Source organism: Amblyomma americanum, chromosome 4 (assembly GCF_052857255.1).
Source record: "Amblyomma americanum isolate KBUSLIRL-KWMA chromosome 4, ASM5285725v1, whole genome shotgun sequence".
In the NCBI taxonomy this organism is placed as follows: domain Eukaryota; kingdom Metazoa; phylum Arthropoda; class Arachnida; order Ixodida; family Ixodidae; genus Amblyomma; species Amblyomma americanum.
Window position 1 is genome coordinate 199,515,559 of NC_135500.1, and position 24,601 is coordinate 199,540,159.

Sequence of the window (24,601 nt, forward strand, 5' to 3'; positions counted from 1 at the left end):
TAAACAGTATACAGTAGAGCCCCGCTGTTACGTTTCTCACAGGACAGGGTGGAAAAACATACCAGCTTGGAAACATATACTTAATAGCCGAATGCAGCTTGCCAGGAAATTGTGCATCGTTGTCTACTGCTTTATTTTTATTTATTGCGAGCTCAGCTTATCTTTAAAATTTACAGGGCCCTTGTGGATCTCGTGATCATACTCCACAACATCTTAAATGCCCCGTGATGGCCCTTTGTTTGCCTGAGCAGCTGTCAGTGGAAGGGAGGCAGCAGCAAGGAGGAAGCGCGCGCAGCAGATGTTGCAGCACATGTTCTCTTTTTCGCTGTTATTGCGGGAAACGTTTTTAGTCCTACACAAGCCTATCCTTGTCTATTGGAACATAGAAATTGCGACTTTTCGAGCTGCAGGTGGCGATAAAAAACGCAGATGATGGAAACAAGACCCTTAAAGCCAATCCATGCAACTGTGTCTCATACAGCGCTACCTGTTGTCCTTTTGCTGTGGCTTAGTTTTGTTTTTGCATCGTCCTTCGCTCGCGCCCGCATCGCAGCGGTGATGGAACTGCACCAACAGTTGTAACAGAATTCATGCCGCCCATAAGCATGCATGACGTCGATGTGGGTGCAGCGTGCCGGAAGCCACCGAGCACGATGGCATGTGCCGGTGCAGTGTAAGGTCCTGCTCTGGCAGGCATGCTATTCCGCGCGCTGTAAACGTAGGCTGTCAAAATGCCGGCTCGAGGGAATGCACTATTACGAGATGATACTTGCAACTCGCCGTGCGGCGACGCTGCCGCAATTGCGATTTAACAGCAGAGTTTACATTGCATGTGAGCTACAGCAGGACTGGCTCGTGCAAATGTAGCTGCTGATGAAATGTAGCATTCAGGAACTTAACAGCGGGGTTCTGCTGCAACGCCTTTTCTTTTTTTTTCTTTTTAGAGGGAGGCGCACATCTTGTTTAATTCTCGATGCTTCAATATTCCTGATGTTCATGAAGTTGAAATACTGGGCATTGGTTTGCATTAATGCTTCAGCTAAATAATTGATGTTCAGTGTGTTAAAAAATTTATGTGGAGAAATGCTAACGAGGACCGCGTCATTCTTATCCAGGCGCTGGGCACCGGTAGTGCCTCTGTGACGTCAGGTGTTACTCGGGCGTCTGTTCCTTTTGCACCCCGTCCGGCACTCTCTTCCGCCTGTGGTCGCATGCCTGTCCGGCTGCAGGCACCTGTAGCTGCTGCTGGCATGGTTCCTGGCGCTGGCACAACCTCCTTTGCTCGTGCTTGTGCCCCTCCTCCTCCTCCTCCTTCTTTCGTGCTTATTGGCCACTGCTATGTTGAGGAAAACGTGAGCCCTGCATGCTGTCGGTGGTGGGCCCTGCTTCTTGATGTATGGGATGCGCATGTCCTTCCCCTGTGTAGCTCTTGAGCTTGTGTCCAGTTGCAGAAGTGTGCACAGGAGCACGGTAAAGGGTGTTGGAAGGAAGGTAGGTAGACTCGCACTTAACCATCACAGAGGAAAGCTTAGATGTGCTTAATTTTTTTTTTTTCAGGATTAGCACAATAGCCATCACTGTGTCGTTTGTGTGCGCATGTGTGTATGTGTAGAGAACTAGGCTGGATTAAGCTGGTACTTTCTGAGGTGTGGCTGCGTGCCCGGAGGTCTTTGCATTGTGCCTGGTTAAAGACTTGTCTTTTTGTAAACTTAGTGTTCACCGAGAATGTCAGATTTCTTTGCGAGATCATACTGCCACAAAAATGGACTTAATGATATTAAAGGCTCTTCCATTGAGGGGTGTCTTGCCAGCACAGGCAAAGGGAAACTAAAGAACTTTCAGAAAAAGTTAATGAAGCGTGACGTTTTACTTCTGTGCTGTCTGAATTTGTAAGCCCCATTCAGGTTTGTGAAGCGATCACAAACCGCCTTTATTCTTGAGGAACGAGCAACAGCTGCCTATGGCAAGCCACAATCATCCCTTTTGCTGGTCCTGATGTGCCTAGGTAATTATGATACAAGCCCAGCCACTGGAGCAATCCACTGGATTGTTAAATGTTTGCAAAGGAACAGCTCAGAAGCAGTATGAAACCGGTGTGATTTTCTGGTGCACATTAGCGAGGTCACTGGGCAAACCAAATTGCATGGCTTGTGAACTGACTGTGGTTCTTGGTACTTTCCTTTTTCTGCTAATCCTTTGCTTGACCTTTACCTTGAGAATAGCCGAAGCGGTGCTGCATTCTTAATTTGCAGCTGAACAGTTGCGAAACTTGCAGTGAATTAACACTTATGAATTGCATTTTGGCAGCTTTCCTATGCATTGTAGCCTTTTTGGTTGCTCACTCTCTTAAGCTTGCAGTGCAATAATTATGCATGTGCATGCTTACCTTCATTTTTTTTTGCTCTGTTTGTGCGGGTCCAACAAAGCTACCTGTCAGTGGGGACACGCTGCTGGCTTAGTTGGAATTTATTGGTGTTTTTTTATTTTATCACAAGCTGAATGTACATTTGGAAATAACGCAGCATACTTCCCGTCTTGTGGTTCATCTTTGAGTTTATTTGTACTTGAGTTTATTTGTACTTGCTTTAAAATAATGTCTAGAGTCACTCTATGAGGCATTTTTTTTTTAGCACAGTTTTGCAGTGGGCAGCATTGTAAAACTGCATACTTTTTCTGCAGGCATTTTCTGTTGTTTTTTTATGTATATGCGGGCAATATTGGTTGCTTAGAGGCATGCTTGCCTATGTTTTTTACTGCCTTCATGGGCTTTGTGCTTCACTTCCTATCGTTTTTAATGGCATTAATACCAATATGATTGCCTGAAGTTCTTCAGTATATGTGCAGTAAGCTGATAAGCAGCCATGTAGCAGAGTCAGAAAATGGCATTAGTGTGCTCGCTCATTCAATATGTGGAGCCTACACATGTATTAGCCCATTAGAAAACATAGCATCGTCAGCTGCATGAAAAATAGCCGCTTGTCTTGGGTCAGTTTTCTGAGAACTTTTCTCATTCGAGCAGTGTCGGAGTGCACAAAGTGCCATTTGAGTGGCCAATTATAGTTAGTATAACCACTGCTGAATCTCACTTGTAGCACCAAACTGTCGTCTACTTATGTAGGCCTGCACTCGGAATGGATTGGGTACTTCCAGGCTTCACACTGGAGTTTGTTTTTTTATCTTTTCAAAGTTCAGGGAGGCACTTATCTACCAGAAGTTTTGATCAGATGATGAGATAGTGATGAGTGAGTTGGTAAGCTGTGGCAGTGGAACCCAGGCAATTGAAAATCAATGGCGCACCTCCATCAGACATGATAAAAGTATATTGAGCATTGTCAAGACAATTTTTTGCATTCTACCTCTAAAAATATAACAAGTGTTTACCTTCTGGCTCTTGTTGCGGACTCTGTCTCTTCCATTGCATTTTGCATGGCCTGCCTGCTTGCTTGTAGCTCACAGATATGCTGATGTTTCACTTGTTAGTGGTACTGTGCAGCTACACTGTTGGATGTTTTTTTTTCGTGTGTTTGAGTTTCGGTCTGAAGGGTCTGTGAATATTTATTGGGAGCTTTTAGACCTAGCTTGATATGTTTGTGTTGCAGAACTACGTAATCTGCAGATCGGTCCACTAAAGCGATTGAGAGGAAGGGTATGCCTGGTGTAACCTCTTTTTTAAAGTTTTTAGAGTACTTACCTGTACCGTCGCAAGGTACTGCCTTAGTATTGGGTGTGTACTGTCCTTTGTGTGTATGTTTAGCCTCACTAATAAGCAGTGCATGTTGCCTTACTTATGTTTGGCACCATGGGGAACATTAGGTATTGTGTGAAGGGGGGGTTTGCATGCTGTTGTGACTAGTAGTTAATAAGACTGGCGGTGCAGCTGTTCAATTCCATTCGCAAGGACATGGTGCGCAAGTCTCGGATCCTGCTGGGAAAGGCGGGCGTCATCGCTGAGCCTGAACCTCCAAGCCCGGTAGGCATTCTCCGCATCCTTACCGCCGCCTTTGTGGCAGGAGATTGGGGAACTTAGAACTTAGTGCGTTTTCGTGTATACTTTGTGTACATTCAACTGCCCTCAAGGCCTACAAGGTGCTGTTTTGCTTCTTGAGAGTGACTGGCTTGAGGGACTAGTTGTGATCTGTGGGGCCCCTTGCCCTTTCTTTCTTTCCCCTCTCAATCCCTTCATCTCTCTTTCCCAGTGCAGGGTAGCCAATCAGAACACCTTTCTGGTTAACCTTTCTGCCTTTCCTCTTCATCTCTCTTTGTACATTTGTTGTTTTCTTTATCATATTTTTATTGGAACTTTCAGTCACTTTCTTTGTAGTGCTCTGGAACTCTGGTGTGGGTTCACTTGTCATGAATCGCTCAATGAATTCCATTGAGCGAACTACCTTAGTCGGAGCACACTTCAGACTATATAGAACATCATATATTTACCTACGAAACACCTTGCTTTCAGCATTTTCATTATGTTTTAGATTTCCTATCCTGTGTTGAATTCCCACTGGCACAATTATTAAAGGCACTAAGAAAATGATGATACATTAATTATTATCCAATACTTTGCATGCAAAACTCTTTGTTCTTGACTGCCATGCACCACATCAACTGGTCAGGAAAAAATTTGGTTTAACTTCTATATTATTAGCTTTCAATAGTCAAAAATCCACTTAAAATAATCTTTTCTGCTGCATATCAGCCAAAGAACTAATGTTTGGTGATTTGTTAAAAACATTTTTGTCAGCTTGCAACAATAAAAATTTAACACAAAAGGGCTCAGGATAAATGTGACATATGACCTTGTTTTACTGTAAACTGGATAGTATAAACAGAGAAGGATGGCTCTAGGAGTGAAACGCCTAGAGCCATGGCACTCTTTGACCAAGTTGCAGTTAACATTCATCATCATCGTCATTAGTATAAGCAGAGAATCACTGCCTCGGGCAGCCATGTTTATGTTAGCTGATCAGTTTTCTACTTTGCTTTGTGGTGATAACGTTATATATAATTTGCTCTTTTAGTAATCAAGGTGGTCAAAGCATGGGAGCTTGAAAATCTTTAATAGTATGCACTTACATCAAAACAGGTTTCAGTGGCAATGCTGTCTTTGGGAGAATAAACTGCAAAAGTGTGTGAGGTGCTTGCTGACAGCGGGCAGATTTTAAACATGAAATCTTCAGGTACAGACAGATCATTTAATCTGTGCTTTGTTGTGTCCCTCCTTTTTTTTTTTTGCCAAGTTATGGCAAAGCCTCTGACACTAGTTCTTGGTGGCGAAACAGGCAGGTACTTCCGCCTACATAAAATCATGGCAGTGTAGTAACTGCATTTCATCCAGCTCTGTGGCCACATGCACTGTAGTAATACTTGAAGAACTCTACTCCTAATGCTTCTTTTACTGGCGCACTGCACAGCCTCCGGTGCAGACAATGGAGAAGGACCCGTACAACATCTCCAATGATGAGTTCTACAACCCCAAACTGACTCAGGATTCCGCCCTCAAGCCCAATGTGGGTGGCAACCTGATCCAGCACTCAATCCCTGCCATTGAGTTGCGGGCCCCCTTCTTCCCCACCCACATGGGGCCCCTCAAGCTGCGCTCTTTCCACCGACCGACGTTGAAGCGTTACTCACATGGTGCCCTGTCACAGCCCGGGCCGCACGGGGTCATCCCTCTGCTCAAGCACATCAAGAAGAAGGCCAAGGTATGCACGCTGGGTGGACAGTGTCCTGGTTTTGGGGTGTACAAAAGTCCGGTTTCAGAGAGCAGGACATGCCCTCCACCACCAGGATCTTGTGATCCACTGGGGTGGTTTGGTCCTGGCCTATACTGTACCCGCTAGTTTTGAGTGGCATATCTTCATGTTATGTTCACAGTGCTTGTAGCCATGCTTGAGCGTGTAAAAGAAAAGAACCAGCAAAGCATTGGGTGCCATGGCAGTACCAAATTCTTGGCTCTTGTAACTGTCTTCTATGCTCCCAGTTTGGATTGCAAGTTGTGCCCTGAAATCTCTTTTTGTGAGTAGATAAGTCAAAAATAAAGAAACTGAAGTGATTGAGAGACTAAATCATGAGAGAGTGTACTGGAATTAAGCAGAGAGCATTTAGCTGTCAGATAGAGTGATGGAGACAAGTTTATTTAGTTGAACACTAACCATATGGAACTGCGGGTAGCTTTTGCATTGCAGTGTGAAATATCCCTCATGGTAACTGTCAGCAGGGACTGCTAACTCTCTTTTTTTTTGTTGTGTGCACAACTAACCTTATCGAATTTGGGAAAATGGTTTAAATGATGCTCACATGTGGTCATAGAGGAGGAGAGGAGAGACTCTAACGAACACAGGAGCGGTCTGCCTGGTTGTTAGCCTAGCATGCTACTCCAGGTGGTCATAGAATACCAACACTGAAGCGAATCTGATTGCCTACTATGTTTGTTCTTAATATTTGTGCTTGCTGCCGATGTTTGTTTCATCGTCAAGGAAAGAGATGGTTTGTGATGCATTATGGTCTGTATTGGCATTCAAGAAGTTATGTTGTTGTTTTTTTGCCGTGCTTTTAATCTTGCCTAGGCATTTGTGCCTTGGAGAGTTCTTTTATCAATGTTCAGGCTAGTTATGGCAGCTCAGACCAGAACCATTTACCTGCAAGTGGCAGAGTGCACGTTATGCTGTTGGCACTGATCTTTACCTTGTAGGCACCATCTCACCCTCATCTCAAATGTGCAGATGCGAGAGCAGGAGCGTCAAGCGTCTGGTGGTGGTGAAATGTTCTTCATGAGGACGGCTGAGGACTTGACCGGCCGCGATGGGGAAGTGATCCTGTCCGAGTACTCGGAAGAGCACCCGCCTTTGGTCATGCAAGTTGGAATGGCGACTAAAATCAAGAACTACTACAAGAGGGTACGTGCACCGTGGGACATTTTTCAGGCTGCTGTTGGCACCTTTTTCCTAATCTACCACTGCGTTTTGATTGGCTTCTAAGCGCTATTGTGCATTGGAGCTGTTGTGTTTGGTTTTGCTGTAAAGTGAATTGCTGCAGGCAAAGTGCTGGATACCTTGCGCTTGTGTTGCATGTTTATCATATTACGTAGCAGTACCTTTTTCATACGGGCTCTCTATCATGCTTTAATCAGTGCAGATCGAACTCGATGCACATCAAGCACTGCCATGTATGGCTGTGGCCAGAATAATGGAGCACACTTCTGTGATCCAACTCCTCTCATGTGCCACCTAGCGAAAATTAAAGGCTGTCTGGTGCTTATGCAAGTAAGTGCCTATTAGAAGCTGTCATCGGCTACCCCAGACTCATGTTGAATTCCAATGGCAGATCGAGAGCACTCCGCCGGATCACAAACGGAGCGCGTAGTTCAGGCGGAGATCACTCCCTCCCATTTTGCCAATGGAATGCATGCGCTTCCGCGGGGGCACTTCAGCGCAAGAATAGCTCCAAGTTCAGGCAACATGGCGGCGCCCTTCGAAGCACGGCCTCTCGCTTCACCAGCGATTCGTCCTTGCCGCCACACTGTTTCTCACGTTCACGGCAAACAAAAGGCGCACGAAGCTTTCGCTTTGTGTGATGATGCCCGCACCACAAAATTCTAGCGATGAAACGCGCCAAATTTTCAGATTGCTTCCTTATTTACAGACCTGCTAGGCTTAGAGAGTATGCGTCGTCTGACGTCAGAAAGCGCGGGAGGTTCAAACAAGTCAACGATTTTGGTCCAAACAGCGGTCACAAAGAATTGACCGCGATGGAATTGACATCCCGTTAAGATAATTTTTTGTTTTAACTTGTGCGGACGCGAACAAAACGAAAAGTAATTACATTTGTGAGAATTCAATTAAAAAAAAAGTAAAAAATAGTGCTTGTACGTTTCCCGGATCACCGCGTAGCGATGACAGGAAGTTCGCGTATGCGACAGGACGGATGCAGCCGGTCATGACCGGAAGCAGACGCGGGCAAGTAAAACGTCGCGCGAGGTTCGGGTCAAATCTGCTGATTTCGGCGGAGCAAATATCGCTGCTCCATGGAGCGATCCGGGATCGACGTCTGATCCTGATCTGCCATTGGAACAGACAACTCGCACTCCCATTTTGCCATTGGAATACGATTGCTCCCAACAGAGCAGAAAAACTTGATCCGGATCTGCCATTGGAATTCAACATCAGTGAATAAGGCGACCAAGTGTAACAAAATACCATATTTACTTGCGTAATGAACCCATCCCCCACTTTAGTCATTAAGAATTTACTTTTCTTTTAACCTCGCATAAAATACATACGCCTGACCTTAAGGCTGGTGTTCAGCTTGTTCTTGTTCGCTTCATCTCGCAGCGATTGGCCGGTGCTGTTGATTGTTACAAAATCGTCGGATCGCGCCATGATACAGCAAAGATCTTTTGAAGCTATGCTAAAGAGTAGCGACATGAACGTGAGTGACGCAGGGACACAACTTGTTGACTGTGCATGATGGCGGGCAAGCGGGCAAGCAGGCAAACAAGCAAGTGGGTGGGTGAGTGGGCAAGCAGGCAGGTAAAAAACTGACCCTCAAGGCTCATGTTCAGCATGTTACAAAAAAATCTAAAATTTTTCTTTCCCATGTAATGAACGCTACCTCAGAATTGGTGTCAACTTTTCTTAGGAAAAAGTGGGTTTATTATGCAAATAAATATCGTAAAAAAAATGAGCCTCTGATTTACTTCGTCGAACTAAATGTGACGTAGGTGCGTTAGCACATTATGTATGGACCCTTCGCATAGGTTACAGACAATGTTAGTGGCAGTTGGCGCAACGTGGTTTCAGCCTTTCTACTTTGCTGCAGCTGCCACGAAACCAGTTTACTTCCTTTCCGCTAGGCTGCAGCAGGTGCGTCACATTCTGTTCCACTTGGCTGCAAAACCGGTTGTTCTCCTTTACCAAGGCACCACCAGGCTTCACCAGGACACATAACAGCTTTTTCGTTAGTGACCCAACTAGTACTAGCAGCTCAACCCACCTGTCGACCATGGCAGGTGACAGTTGGCAGGTGGAGGTTCCACCCGTAGACAGGACGGCTTTTTTGCTAGCGAGGTGTCTAGTGCTAGTGCTCTAAGACATATTAACGTGATAGCGTTAAAGGCCCCGTTCACCAGAAAATGTGGTGTCGGCGTCGGCGTTGTGAGCGAAAAATCACGAGCAAGGATCTGGCAGGTTGCCCCAGAAAGCAACCTAGGAGGCAAGTGGCCCACCTAGGTCATGTGACCTTGCAGTGTCATCACAACTTGCCCACCGGATAGTGAGCAAACTGCCCACCGTGGGAGGTGGCAGTTATATTAATTATTTTTCGCTCAAGAAGAGCAACCGAGCCACCGTGGTAGCTGAGCGGTTATGGTGCTTGGCTGCTGGCTTGAAAGACATGGGTTCGATCCTGGCTGCGGTGGTCGAATTTCAATGGAGGTGAAATTCTAGAGGCCCGTGAAGAGCTTTGAAAAAAATTTGCTGCAGGAAACTTGCTTCCTGAGAATTGTCTTCCTGACTATCATAGAACTTAAGTTATAGGGTTTTGAAGTTGTTGCTTCAGAAATGCGAAGAAAAGGGTGTGTTCCCATTTCTGAAGTAGCTGCTTCAATACCCTATAACTCAAGTTCTATGATAGCCAGGATGATAATTTTACCCTTATTGCATTCCTTGGTATCAAGAGAACCCAATGGCATACATTTCAGCGAGTTTCCCACAAGAAATTTTTTTCAAAGCTCTTCGCAAAATACTTGCATAAAGGTTACGTAAGTGTGCAAGAAATTGTTTTACATGAAATTAAATAACATATTTAGAATCAGCATGCAAAAATACACGTTCCGTGAAGATTTCATAATTATGAATAAAATTTTGTTTTCAAGACCAGGCTCCCTCATTAACCGCTGCACAACTGTGCCAGGAGGGGTATGAGGACTCCCAGGGATCTATGAGTGTAAGGGAGAGAATGACCTTCAGCATATATGGGAATTAACCCACTATGCTATTGCATCATACCCTTAAGGTGGAGCTTAAGTTTCTCCTCCAATTTTTTTTTGTTACTGTTGAAAACATATGCTTAAAACGCTTTTGCAGTAGAGTGTAAGTATGGCAACCACTTGAGTACGTAGCAGGTGCTGCATACTTTATTGTAGCACTGCAAGTTTTAGCATGGCATCCCTCTACTACCTTACCAACGCAAGTTCATGTGCAGTGTCTACAAAGTGCACTCGACAACATTCATAAACTGCAGCACACTGCTTTGGATGCATCTAGCAGTGCCTTTTGGGCCAGAAATACCCCACCCCAATGAATGTTTACTCATAGCAGCTAGCTTCAGTCGTGCTTAAAATGTTTGATGCAGTCCATGTTGAGTGCAGATAGAAACTTACCTTGTGACAGCGGTCATAAATGAATAACATTGTGCAGGTGATGACAGCAAGCCTCATTTGTATCTCATGGTTGTTTAATCGTTATGAATGGCATGTCATATGATCCGTTGTGGATTTTTGCCATGGTAGCAGTGCATCTTAGTGGTTGTAGTTGCAGGATTTGCATTATGTAGTCGTTGTCTTGGTAATGAAGGGTGTTTGGCAGTAGTCTTGTAGTTCTCACTTGCACTGGATGAAGTGGAGCAACAAGGAGACCACTGAGCGCTTTCGTTTTCTTTTTGACTTTTTAAGCATTGAGATTGATTACTCTGCCAAGTTTTCTTGCCTGCTGTGAAAATTGGTACATATAGTAGTTGCTGGTCCCAAGCATGCAGGTGTGAACAGATAGGTGTCATGATGGCAGAAGCCGGGTTACTATTGCCTCAAAATTTGGTTGTGGGGGCTTTTACTTCCGCACAGATGTTTGTCTAAAATTGCACGCACGCTCGGTAATTGAGCCATGTTTTCTCTGTGCGCAGCGGCCGGGCAAGGACAGTGGAGCACCCGAGTACAAGTATGGCGAGACAGCCTATGCACACACATCACCCTTTCTGGGTTCCTTGGCACCTGGCCAGAGCTTGCAGGCCTTTGAGAACAACCTCTTCCGTGCACCCATCTATGAGCACAATCTCCCAGACACGGATTTCCTCATCATTCGTACCAGGCAGCAGTGAGTAGTGGCACATCTGAACATGGTGTAGTTATGATGGCATAAATATTTTATTTCCTCGGCGAATTACTTTGGTGATTTTCCAGGTTTCTAAAGCCTCATATATTTTTAGCTGCCTAAAGGAAACATACCTTATGGTTCCCTGTAAGGGTCACACCCCCCCAACTTGGCAGCCAGTAATTTGAAAAGAGCAAGAAATTGTGCTGTCTGAAAGAATTGCGTTTCATGTGTGTAGTATTTTGCCTGCACAGCATGTTCTTCTGGGAGATAAAGAGATGGTGACTACTGCCTTCAACACTTGGTACGATCAGTATGACTAGTACGGCTGTGTCGACGATGCATTGTAGCATCAGACTTTCCACTGCACAGCATTGCCTCAGCGCTGCTAGTGCATACATTAACAAATCCGTTGCTGTGCAAAAGGCAGAATGAGGTGCACCCACGCTAGTGGCATGCTTCCATGTGCAATGTGCCGGCAGACTGGTAGCGCGCCACTCGGCGTCGCTACACTTAGCACGCTTTGCATTGAAGCTGTAGCAAACGTACTTTGAAACTAGCCTCCACTTATCATAACAGGTCTTACCACTGCGCAATAACTTCACATTAAAATGACAGTGCGATTGAGTTCCTCAATGCTTTAGATAGCGAAGCGAGCGGAAAAGCAAGCCGGGCGAGGGCCGCCTTGAACAGAAGGCCACTTTCTTTCTTTTTCTTTCTTTCTCTTCTTGCTATTCCTGAATTACTACTCATATTATATATAGGTCTCTATTATGCGTGGGTTTTTTACAGTGCTGTAGTTAGTTCATGATGCCATGACAGGTTTATTGTTATGGTACTGTATAAGGAAATATTACTCAATATTCAATATTCTCCCTGTTTCTTTTTCTTTCAGTTATTACATACGAGAGGTGGAGACGATCTACACTGTTGGCCAGGAGCTACCGCTTTTTGAAGTTCCAGGTCCAAACTCTAAGCGGGCTAACAACTTTGTCAGGGACTTCCTGCAGGTATTTTCCTCTTGTAAATTTCTGGTTGGGGTCAAGCTGACCAGCTGAATCAGAAGAAAAGCACATAGAACTCCTCTTTGTGCAGGTGGTGTGTGTTTAATGCAGCCCAAACAATGCAGAAAAAAAGAAAAGAAAAAAAAAGTTTCTCGGCACTTAACTATGGGTAAGAGTACATTGCAATAGCATCAGAGATCCCTTCTGTGCAAGTACTCCTTCTCTTTCATAGATTAATATATCGCATAGAGTCCTCAATCTCATCAGTCTTTCTCCTTTTACTAAAGATTGGCATGTGGAGGGGCGTCCTAATGAGCCTATACGCAAATTTTTGAAAGGCCTTACCCATTTGGGCGAGAAAAAAAAAATTAAGTGTGGCAGCAGATCAGCGATGTGCCACTAGCCCGGAAGGTGGCTGTTTCAAACACACCCTCCAGTGGGGCTTATAAGATCTAGGTTGCTCTTCCCGAGCTCCCGTAAGGCTAATTTTTGTACAGATAGTTCTTCGGGAGGCTGCCTATCTCTCGACTTAAAATTTATTTGAATTAGTTTCATTGCACCTGCCATGGTGGGCAGCTTGCCCACAACCTGATGGGCTTGTTGCCATCTGTGCACTGTGGATTCAAAGGATTTAAATCATTGTTGTCTTTCTTTTCTGTCCTCCTCATGTTCTTTTCATTAGCATATATGAATAGAAATTCTACAAATCACGCTACTGAAACAGCCCTGAATTCTGTGCTGTTCGAAATCCCAATGTTGCTTATAGTATTAGCACTTTAACAACAAATGAGTGGTACTGTTTGCTCAAGAATGCCTCGTGGGAGTCTACAAAAGGACACCAATTGCTGTCATGTTGATTGTTGTGTGGTTGTGTTGGCTTTATGGCGCATAGGCAACTAAGCCGTTAAATTATGTTGTAATTGTGATCAAGGATATCTGCGGACATAATGAAAACGTGGATATGACACATTTTAGAGCTCCTTCGAATTCGTTCTCTCTACGTCATATATGTATATGGTTATACAGTGGAATCTCGATTATGCGAATCTCACGGGGCTGAGAAAAATGTCCATTTCAGCCAAAAACAAACATGAATGCTATTGTTCACCTCTAGCGTTGCCTGCTATGTGACTGGTGACTGCATGCAATGTCAGCAATGCGTGGGCTGTGCGCCATCACACAGTGCTTGCTGTGTGCAGTGCTCAACTGGCAATTGCTGCGTCGGCAATATGCAGGCCGCACCACCATGGGGTGCTCATGGTGTGTACCCCATGAGTGGCGATTGCAGCGTCAGTTATGTGCAGGTTGTGCGCTGCCACTTAGTGCTCGTGCTGCATGCTCAGTGATGTTGTGTTGAGGGAATTTGAGGAGTAAAATAAGGCAAAAATGGAATTTTTACAGAGTTTCAGGGAAATTTAGGACTTAACGTTTAGTCACTTTTTTCAAATTGGAATTTTAGGCGGCTGCAGGGAAAAAGGGCCTGAAAAGAGATTTTTGGGTCTAATTGAGAGAATTTTTGGAACTTCACTATTCGCACTGCGCAGCTCGCGATTGCAACATTTGTGATGTGAGGGCAGCCCTTGGGAGTTCGCGGGTGCGGTTGTGGCTCCTGTGTTTGTACCATCTGTAGTAGCATGGGAGAGCGTTCAGAACAATTGAATATCTCCCTATTGTACACTATAAATTTCGGCCAGGGAATGTTGCAAATTCATATCATACCTAAATTTATACCCACGTGATTGTATCATCGAGATTCGACTCTACTAGAGCATGTACTCATACAACTATTTGCTTCCTGGTGGTGCCACCAGTGCTCACAGCCACAGAGAGAATTGTAGGTCTCGGGCTCTGCGTGTACCCACTTGTCATCCAGGAATGAGCTGATTATTGTGTATTTATTATAGGGTGGCTGTGAGTGCCTTTCGCTAGCATCTGCTGCATTGTTTCATTCTTTTTGCTAGGTATTCATATACAGGTTATTCTGGAAAAGCACTGACAGCCCAAGGCGGATAAAAATGGAAGATATCAAGAAAGCATTCCCCTCTCACTCCGAGAGCAGCATACGCAAGCGACTCAAGCTGTGTGCTGATTTTAAGAGAACAGGTTCGTGCTCGTGTTGTATAACCTTTTTTTTCTTGTATGCCTCCTTTCTTTTTTTTGTGAGTGTCCTCTTTGCTACTTGCTTGGCTTGTGTTCATGTCATGGGACAGATTTAGGGGTGGGGGGGACTTTTTTTGGTAAAAACAGCACTGGTCCCCATTTAGTGATGAAAAAATTGGTCCCTGATTTACCTGGTTATGCTGAATACGACTTAGGTATGCTAGCACGTTTTCCCTTGTTTAGCATTGTTTATCTTTGCTTGGCTTTTTATAAACTTGAAAATTCGAGTTGCACCCAAATACTCTAGCAGTCATGCCTCCTCGACTTTCCTCTTGCGATAAGCGTTGCAATTCGAATTGCCGTTTCCTCTGTTTGGCGGTCTCTAAAGCCATTTGTACATGTCTCTCGACTGCACGTTCCTCTGGCAATTTCATCATTCACCTCTTCTTTTTCACTTTTCATCTGCTTCTGCATCCCATTTAGAAAGTTAGCGAGGTTATACTGTCTTCGCCGCTCTGTTTCGGCTGGCTGCCTTGCAATGTCCACTGGATCGGTCGACTCATTTTGGCGCTCTTCTTTTGCATTGCTGTTCAGCTTGCCGTGCACATTGTTTGGCTTCAGAATCTGTCATAGGATTGGCTTCATTCTTGGCTTAAGGTTTGCTGCGCTACATGCTTCTTTCACGTCTTCATCCTTTGCCTCTTCTTTTTGGCGTCTGCATGTGCATGCAACCACGTTTCTCGATATTGATTTTCGCACCCTCTCTTCACTCAGCTGCAGCTGCATGACTCCTTCCACTCATTGGCTGCAGCTGATGCGATACTCCTCTGAGCTTACCCAAGTTACTGCATGACTTCACCCGTAGATAGATGGCTTTTCGCTAGCGAGGCATCTAGTGCTGGCACACTTAACAAAGAATGCATTGTGCCTGTAGGACTGTTGTTCCAACTGCCCCCATAAATCTGGTCCTAATCGTGCCCACCTTTGACCTTGAGACTGTTTGCTATAGATGAGCGCATATGGCATGTGGAGTCATACCAACTCTATAAATGGTTGTGTAAACATGCTATGTCGCATTCTTTCATACCCAAGAAGGTTGCTGCAGTGTTGATTCATTGGGTAAGGCACTTTCAGCCTAGTATCCTGAAATCATTTTCTGTTTACTACAGTTGGTTTGAGCAGTCATTGTGAGCAAAGAAAGCGTATGCTGTAGCTGCTGATTCCATAGAAACTTTTATCCGTACCTTTTTAATGGCGCTGGTAAAGTTTGCATCAAGCAGTATCCATAAGTGGAGTTGCCAGCATACTGTTGTGCATGGTAACGTGTGCTGTCTTCTAGCTTATAGTGGACCCGCTAACGTTTCAGCTCACTATTGCTTGTTTTGTGCTGTGCTCTCAGGAATGGACTCCAACTGGTGGGTTCTCAAGCCAGAGTTCCGACTGCCCACTGAGGATGAGATACGAGCTATGGTTTCCCCAGAGCAGTGCTGTGCCTACTACAGCATGATCTCTGCTGAACAGAGGCTCAAGGTGGGGATGGGTTATTTAGCTACCTGTGTTTATGAAGAGCTTTTGGGGGATAATGTTGGCCATGACTGTCTGATTCATATGGTCTTCAAAGCTTCATCCCATTTTTAAAAGAGACAGACAGGGAAAGAATAAAGCAAGCGGACCTGACTTTTTACTTCTATTGTTGCGTTTTACTGCTGTACAATTTGTGCATGACTGTGTCACAGTTTGAATAAGCAGTTTTTATTGACAGCTTGACCTAATGAAAATCACAGCTAAAAAAAATTTCTGGGGTGTAGCAAAACTTTGTCAAATGAAAATTTCACTTTATAATTTGGCTTTACTAGCTATAAAGCCCTGCTGAAATGAAGTAAGGATTAATTGTAGACATCACAGAAACCAGTCACACCTACAAATCTGTATAGCAGTAGTGAAGTGATGCTTCTGCAAGATAAATTGCTGCTGTCTGTTCTGGTGATTGTAAAACATGAGCCATGGGCAGGAAAAAAAATGCAAACAATAACTGTGTGGTAATGCTGATCTTCTGCATTCCTGAAGGACGCCGGCTATGGAGAGAAGTCTCTGTTTGCGCCCGAAGATGAAAATGATGAGGAAATGCAAGTGAAAATGGATGACGAGGTGAGGCTTCACTCCGTGGTTGCAACCTCCGCTCCCTGGCTGTGCACCACAGTAGCGGTGGTATGCTTGATGTGCTGTGCAGGTGAAGGCAGCACCGTGGAACACGACACGAGCCTTCATATCCTCGGTGAAAGGCAAGTGCCTGCTGCAGTTGACCGGTGTAGCTGACCCTACAAGCTGCGGGGAAGGCTTCTCCTACGTGCGCGTACCAAACAAACCCCAGCAGTCAAAGGTAGGAGTACCTCCTCACATTGTTTGGGGATTAGGGGGAAGGGGTAATGTAGGAGGGAAGGGAGAAAGAAAGGGTTATTGTTTCCACTTTGCCACAAAGGCTAAAAGTCTGGATTTTTTTGTGTTCTTGTGGAGCAGTTATATCGCACCTCTTTAGCCCGTAGCCGTCTTCAGTGTGTAGGCCACCCTTCACCTAACCTTTCATGCTGTGAGGGATATGATGTGGCTTTTGTGACCACTAGTCTTCCCCCCATAAAGCTTCATGGAAAAGGGCCTGAGATCAATTAAAAAAAAAAAAATAGTCTGTCCCATTATTGAAAGTAGGAGTAAGCATAAAATTCTTTGCTGTACTTGCATATAATTTACATCGTCTCCTGTTTGCAAGTTGTGCCATGCATTTATTTGTAACCCATTTTAGTCATTGATGTCATAGAAATGCTGATTATAACATGCTTACATATCATTTTGGCAATGGCTGAGTGGTCTAAGATGTCAGTTACCAAAGCTGCTTGCTATTCTGCGGTGTCGTTGGTTCGAGCCCAGCTCGGACTCTGAAAAATTTTTTCTTGTTTTTAAAATTCGGACCGAAAGTTCACGGGCAGAGGCCATTGGTTGGCGATGATCTTCATCTGAATTTGACGAGAGTGGGAGCTGAAATCGATTGATGCTTAAAAAGAAAAGATATAGCAAAAGTTTTCACACCTGCACAATGCTGGACAAGGTCAGATTGATGATCTCATCTCTTAGTCACCAGTTACACCAAAACTTGCTCGAAGCAATGGAAGGCATTTATTTTCTCACTCAGCTGCTGTCTACTGCTACTTGTGGGATATTGTGCTCATTGTAGACTTACTTTCATTGTATTCATGTCTTGTCATAGTTGGGCTGAATGCAATGGCTTAATCTCTGTCTACAGTGTGGTGCCTGCCAGAGTCACAGAAATGTACTGTCTAGCCCAGAAATATCAAACCTAGATATTTAAAATATTGGCTATATCGAACACACAGATTATCCCCTTGAAAATACTGTGTAAAAGTAAGGCAAAAAAAAATTAGGCCAGCAAACTTTAATCTCGCTGGTCATTCGAAATACAGAATTGTGTGCCGCGCCCCTTCCAGTGGTGCTGTCCTTCGGTCTCTTGTGCTTAATTTCCATGCCACATCGCCATCACGCGATGAAGTCGACCTTACTAAAGCCTAGCAGCGGCCCTCTCGTGGCATGCTGCGCTGTCGAAGGCGTTGCAGAAGCCAACTGTACCTTAATTTTAATGAGCAGTTATTCCATTTATACTGTACTGGTAACAGGGTTAGACATCTTATGCTAGGTAATGGCTGGTTCCAAAGGTCTGCAGTGGCTAGAAGCAGGTTAGACCTAGCAGCACCTAGTCAGTGGGGCACTGCGACCACGCCAGCGGGCGTCATGTTGCCGCAAGAAGTGCGTCACTTGAGTGGGTGCAATCTATTCTTGCTTCTAGCTTACAGATATGCTTATTTATTGCCATTTTTTATATATAGAGTTATTTTGCAAGCCCTTCAAGTTCAATAAATCCGGGTTTGACTGCACGTGTCCCATTTAAAAAATTATGTTTGTGACCATATGTCTGAGGAAAGTGCTGCTGAAGAAAAAAGGGCTCGTTTGTGTTTAACCATGAGTCTTATGTGCAGATTTCGGTGAGAGTGTCATGCAGGCGTTTTGTGGTGAAATGACATTGCGCCACATTGCGTTTCTCTTGTTTGTTTGCCAGGAGGATGGTGGAAGTCAACAGCCAGTTAAGAAGACCGTGACGGGGACTGACGCGGATCTCCGGCGATTATCACTGAGCAATGCCAAGCAGCTGCTCAGGAAGTTTGGTGTCCCTGAAGATGAGGTTTGTGTCACTTTTCTAATTCTCATGGGGTTGTCGTGCAAGGAAACATAAAATAAAAATGGGGCAAGGCCTTGGTCTCAGAAGAAATGGTGCGTGGCTTGTAGAAAGTGTTCACCTGTATCTAAGAACCTTAGCTAGTTTTTGTCTTTCATACACAAGCACTGAAAAGGTTGTGTAATGCTTTTGATAATAATATGGTGCTAGAACAATGGGATTTTTTTTTATATAGAGGTTTTTATGCCGAACTTTTGTAATCGGGGTTCTTTATTGCCTACAATTTTCTTTTAGTGCCAGGAACTGAAGAACTACAGTGGGCTGTCTTTTTGTTTCATTTACCAAGAGTTCCATTTACGCAGAAAATAAACAGAATGGCGCGCTGTGAGCACAAACTTTAATGAAAACGAGTAAGCAGTGGATATGAATGTCTTTTACTAGGTATGCAAATGAAAGGAAGAAAAAATTGTCATTTGTGCAATTACTCTTTCAACTTGTAAAATACAGCGGAAATGGCCGCTTATTTAGCACTGAAAAGAGATTTTAAATTTGTTTGCTCCAGCTTTTGCAGCCATTTTTTTCTGAGCGGCATAACACATACTTGAGAGCTTGCGCACAAACAGTATGGAATATTGCTCTTGCTGAAAGAAGCTCTTCAGCATTTGCACTGCTGATTTTACCTTCACTGGATATGAAAACCAGAAATGGAAACTAGAGAAATACCAGGAACGGAAACCAGAGAACAGTGATGCATATTGCAATGGTGCTGGGCTTGCCCAACTAGTTGTAGTTTCACTTGTGTTTCTTGTTCCATTTAATGAATGGTGGGAAAAAATTCCAAGGGTGCACTCAAGTCTCCTTAGGTGCAGTAAAGTGGAAGCATTTCTTTTTTATGTTGCTGCATGTTTGTTTCTTTATGCCTTTGCAGTTTCTAAATCGCGTTTTCGCTCTAACTTCGGTTCTACCACATCCAAAGACATGGGTTCCATTGCTAGAGTTTATAGCAAGCACACCACAGTACTAATTAATTAATCATGAATTAATTAAGTACTGTAGTGTAGTTGCTAGACACTCTAGCAATGGGACCCACGTCTTCGGATGTGGTCTCATGTGGACCACATCCGAAGACTGATATGGATGAGGATGTGGATGAATTGACTAATAATTAATTTAATTACTCTACCATATAATTATCTAATTAATGAAATAAGTAAATCATCTGTTGTATTAAATTAACAATGAATGTGGAGTAATTCACTAATTCAACTAGTTAATTTGACTGATTAATTACTTCCCCAATTAATTAACCATGTTTGTGGCTTGATTGAATACAGTTGAATTTAATTGTTTAATTCAGAGTTAATTACTCAGTTTGATTAAATTACCAATTAGTTTGTGCAGGAATGAACTAATTTGACTAATTAATTGCTTTCTCCGGTTAACTAATTACTCATTTAATGCATAATTCTGGTGACTTAATTATTCATTCATGCTAACTACATAATTAATCAATTACCCCTATAATGGGTGCTTTACAGTTCGTGCGGACACGCTCTGCTGACAAGTCCTGTACACGCCACTCATGAGACAAGAAATGCTTTCGCATTATATATTAGGTTCTTATTAACGACATTTTTTTGCACTAACTTAATACAAACCCAATTGCCTCTGAGGCTAGTGTTTTGTTTGACTTATTTTTGTTTGTGATTCTACTGTGTCATCTTTCCTTGCGTTTTCATCAGATGTGTCTTGCACAATTTCACCCTGCTGGGCATCTGCCACAATTTCAAATACAGTGGAGTCCGGATATATTGAACTCGAATAAATTGAATTATTGTTTACGTCAAAAAGTCGGAGCATCCTCTTGAAAATCGCGTGCAAAAGTATAGCATTGTTGTTCGCATTTATCGAACTCGCATTCATCGTAACGTTCGATATACATATCAAACGGGACGTCGCGCCCCTGCAAGTGGTGCTTCTCCTAATGGCGCTGTTCAGTCGCTTTCTGCGTGCCGATATGAACGGGGGTGTGCTTGAACATGTCCTTGTCCTTCAGTCTCTTATATCCATTTTTCACGCCACATCGCTCTCATGCGGTGAATCCAGCCTAGCTAACTAAAGCCTAGCGGTGGCTCTCGCCTGGCATGCTTCGCTGCGGAAGGTATTGTGGAAACCAACTGTACCTTGATTTTAATGAGGTTATTCTATTTACAGTGTGGTGGTAAGAAGATTATACATCTTATGATAGGCAGTAGCTAGTTCCAAAGCACTGTCCGCTGCAGCTTCAATGCAAAGCAGGTTAGGCATAGCAGTGCCTAGCGAGCGATGCACTGCAAGAGACGAGTCTTTAGCATGGGTGAAATGTATCCTTGCTTCTCAGTTACAGATAAGCTTATCTGTTGCAATTTTTTTATATGTCGAGTTATTGATATATTGAACTATTTCGCTATTTCCTTCGAGCTAGGTGTATCCGGGTTCAGCTGTATGGTCTGAAGGGTAATAATTTTCGAGTTCACGGGCTATGCCGTGCTATGTAACAACAGTGCAAACAACAGTCGTCTATGCTATCACGCATGGTGCATAATCTTCTATGTTTGTAACTGTGCAGTCACGATTCTTATTTAATAATTTATTAGCAGTGAACAATGCAACTGAGCAGATTGCCTGTCTTTAAGCTTCTTGTTAAACTTTTCCGTAATTATTGCTCATGTTGGCACACGAGCACTATTCAGTGTTACCTGATTTCTTGTTCTGGTCACTCTCCCTGCCTCTGCATCTGTTTTTTCCAGATCAAGAAACTGTCTCGGTGGGAGGTGATTGATGTTGTGCGGACACTCTCTACAGAACAGGCAAAGGCTGGAGAAGAAGGCGAGTCTTGTGTGCTTTTTCCACTCTGCAGCTTAAAAAACAGTGGCACAGGCCAACCTGAACACAAGTGTACTGGGCCACTAAGGCAGGGCCAAACAATAGCTGCCTGATGTTTCAATGAGCTAAGGTTGTTTTTTGAAAGTTTGCAAAGAGGCCCAGCATTTTTGAAAGCACTTGTGAAAGCCCTACACGGGATGTGGCTCTTATATACTATACCGTATAAACGCGTGTAAGGGCCGCACTTTTTTTCCCAGATTCGGGGGGCAAATTTCGGGGTGCGGCCCATACACGCGATTTTCGAAAAAAAAAATTTTTTTTCAAGTGCAAGCAAACCAATCTGGAATGCGCGGCATTTATTTACCGTTCAGGCATCACTCACGGAGTCTTCAGACTCCGAGCTGGTGCTGTGTTCAGGTAAATGTTCAGCCCACAGAAAGTCGTCTTTGGTCCCGTCTAAACTGTTTGAAATTCCGGTCACTTTGAAACTCCGGGTTACAATGTCGGTGAACACGGAATTTCACGCGGACAAAATCCATCCAAGCTCAGTCGCGAGCGGTGCCCTCTTAAGCCGCCCTGTCGGCGTCTCGTCGTGATTGCCATTGGCCATCCATTCCGAATACTGCCTTCGAAATTCAACCTTAAAAGGCCGATTGACGCTTACATCCAGGGGTTGCAGCATGCCGGTGAGGCCGCCCGGTATCACGGCCATTTCTGTGCGGATACCGCGCAGGCGTTCCTTAACCCTACCCGTCAAGTGACCGCGGAAGCTGTCCAAGACGAGGAGCGATCGTCGGGCCAGCATGGCGCCTGGGCGCTTCTCCCAAACGCTTTTTACCCAGTCGAGCACAAGCTCATCGTCCATCCAGCCCTTTTCTTGGGTGTGAACTACAATTTCCTTGGGGAAAACGCCTTTAGGAATCGTTTTTCTTTTCAGGATGACATAGGGGGGCAGCTTCCGCCCGTCCGCGGTGACGCACAGCATAACGGTACACCGTTGGCGCTCCGCGCCGGTTGTCCGCACGAAAACACTGTTCTTTCCTTTCAGTTCAACTGTGCAGCTCTCGGAACAGTCGAACCACACGGAGGTCTGGTCGGCGTTCGCTATCTGCGAAAATATATAGTTGTGCTCACGACGCAGACCGATGACATACTTCTGAAAGCTGAGCACCTTGTCGGTGTAGTCGGGGGGCAGCCGCTGGCACAGCGTGGTCCTTCGCCGAAATGATAGGCCCTTCCTCTTCAGAAATCTTCGTACCCAGCCGGCACTAGCCTTGAAGTCCACGTGCGGTATGCTTTTAGCACGCGCCAAGGCTTGTGCCCTCACGCGCAGCATGTCCGTTGTCAACGTGTTGCCGTTGACTCGCACTTCCATTGAATAGCATAGCAGCTCTTCTTCTAGCTCAGGAAATTTGCATGGCTTGCCTCGGAAAGCGCACTTTTTGGAACTGGTATTCTTCAACGCATCCCTTTGTCCGCACCACCGTCGGACACACTTCTCGTCCACGTCAAATTTTCTGCCCGCGGCACGCTTGCCGTGTTCGAGAGCGAACTCCACTACTTTCAGTTTAAAGCCCGCCGTGTAGCTGTTGAGGTGCTTGCCCATCGTGCAACAGTGACAATGCTCGGAGGCAGTTCATGAAAAAGTGAAGAACGACAGCGCATGAGAGCAACAACTATGCCGAGCGACCACGCTAACACAACCACCAAAAAACGGATGCTTTGACAGCCAGAACAGAACAAAGTTAGACCGGGCGATACCGATGCCGATACGGATAGCAGAAGTACAGTAGCAGAAGCTCGCGGCAGAAGAAAAGATGATGATGATGACCCGCGGCCTCGGGCGCCATCCATGGGCGGCACCTCGAAGCTCCTGTGCGCATGTATTTCGAAGGCTATTCTTGCGTGTTTCCTGGAAAGTTTGAGTGCGGCCCTTACACAGATTTTTTTTTTTTTTTTCAAATATTTCCTTTGGGAATACGGGGTGCGGCCCTTACACGGGTGCGGCCCTTACACGCGTTTATACGGTATATAGTAACTTATTTCTTACCACTCTTTAAATTACATCTATACTTAGTAATTATAATTAAGCTACAGCTTGAAAGTACGCAGTAGGATGCTATCTAGCAAAATGAAAATTTTCTCTGAATTAGTGGGGAATGGGAACTACCAAATAAACGCGTGTAAAGGCCACACTTTTTTTTTCCAGATTTGAGTGCCAATTTTCGAGGTGCGGCCCATACACGCGGTCTGCGAAAAAAAAACTTTTTTTGAAGTGAAAACACACCAATCAGGAAATCAGCGGCATTTTTTCTATGTTCAATCGCCACTCGCAGTGTATTCCGACTCCGAGCTGGTGCCGTGCTCTCGTCGCTCTGGTGCACGCTCATCCCTCAAGAAGTCGCGTAGCACGTCCGCTGTCAACGCGTAGCCGTTGAGCAGCTCTTCTTTCAGCTCGGGAAACTTGCATGGCTTGCCTCGGAAAGCGCGCTTTTTACAGCTTGTGTTCCTCAATGCGTCCTTTTGGTTGCACCATTGTTGGACGCACTTCTCGGCCACATCGAACTTCCTGCCTGCCGCACGCTTGCCATGTTCGACAGGACACTCCCAGCTGTGTAGCTATTAAGGTGCTGCCCATCGTGCTAAAACTGCTAAAACTACAACGCTCGACGGCAGCACGCGAAAACCACAACTCCCGGTCCTTTGACAGCCACAAAACGCTGGAGCTGGTGATACTGAAGCCGATATGGATAGCAGGAGCTCGCTGTGGAGGAAAAAGTTGATGATGATGATTATGAGCCGCGGCCTCTGGCACCATCCATGGGCGGCACCTGGAAGCTCCTGTGCGCATGCGTCGCCTACGCGATCAACGTTACTAGATTACACGATCAAGCGCATCGTTGCTCGCAGCCGGAGCTGATCGCGGAGGCCACAGCAGGCACGTGCATTTCGAAGGCTATTCCCGCGTGGGTCGTGTGAAAGTTTAGGTGCGGCCCTTACAGGGATATTTTTTCTAATATTTCCTTCTGGAAAACAGGGTGCGGCCCATATACGGGTGCGGCCCATACAAGTGGGAGCTAGCATAAGCAGTAGTTATGCATCCATAGAGGAAGTGTGCATTTCTGGCTTTTTTCAGCCCATTAAAATTCATGCATCAGTGCTTGGAGGGCAATGGTGATGTTTGCCTGTGTGTTCGCCACTGATAACTTACAAGAAGAATTTCCCAGTGCACATTTTATTTCTTCTGAGGTGCTTGTGTATTGGTGCTGGAGGCTCCAGTTCACATTTGTGGTTCTTTTTTTGTCTTT

At 44.9% G+C, this 24,601-nt stretch overlaps 1 protein-coding gene across 4 annotated transcripts in view; it reads left to right on the forward strand.

Annotated features, from left to right (window-relative positions):
- The window catches only part of Taf1 (TATA-box binding protein associated factor 1), a 56,329-nt gene that overhangs the window by 15,348 nt on the left and 16,380 nt on the right, over positions 1-24,601 (forward strand). For all 4 annotated transcript variants that reach the window (XM_077662913.1, XM_077662910.1, XM_077662912.1 and 1 more), the window contains 11 exons: positions 3,878-3,970; positions 5,412-5,702; positions 6,723-6,896; positions 10,897-11,087; positions 11,980-12,094; positions 14,050-14,191; positions 15,588-15,718; positions 16,256-16,336; positions 16,419-16,568; positions 18,312-18,434; positions 21,218-21,296. In XM_077662913.1, coding sequence (XP_077519039.1) covers positions 3,878-3,970; positions 5,412-5,702; positions 6,723-6,896; positions 10,897-11,087; positions 11,980-12,094; positions 14,050-14,191; positions 15,588-15,718; positions 16,256-16,336; positions 16,419-16,568; positions 18,312-18,434; positions 21,218-21,296 — 1,570 coding nt within the window. The remainder of the gene's footprint in view (positions 1-3,877; positions 3,971-5,411; positions 5,703-6,722; positions 6,897-10,896; positions 11,088-11,979; positions 12,095-14,049; positions 14,192-15,587; positions 15,719-16,255; positions 16,337-16,418; positions 16,569-18,311; positions 18,435-21,217; positions 21,297-24,601) is intronic.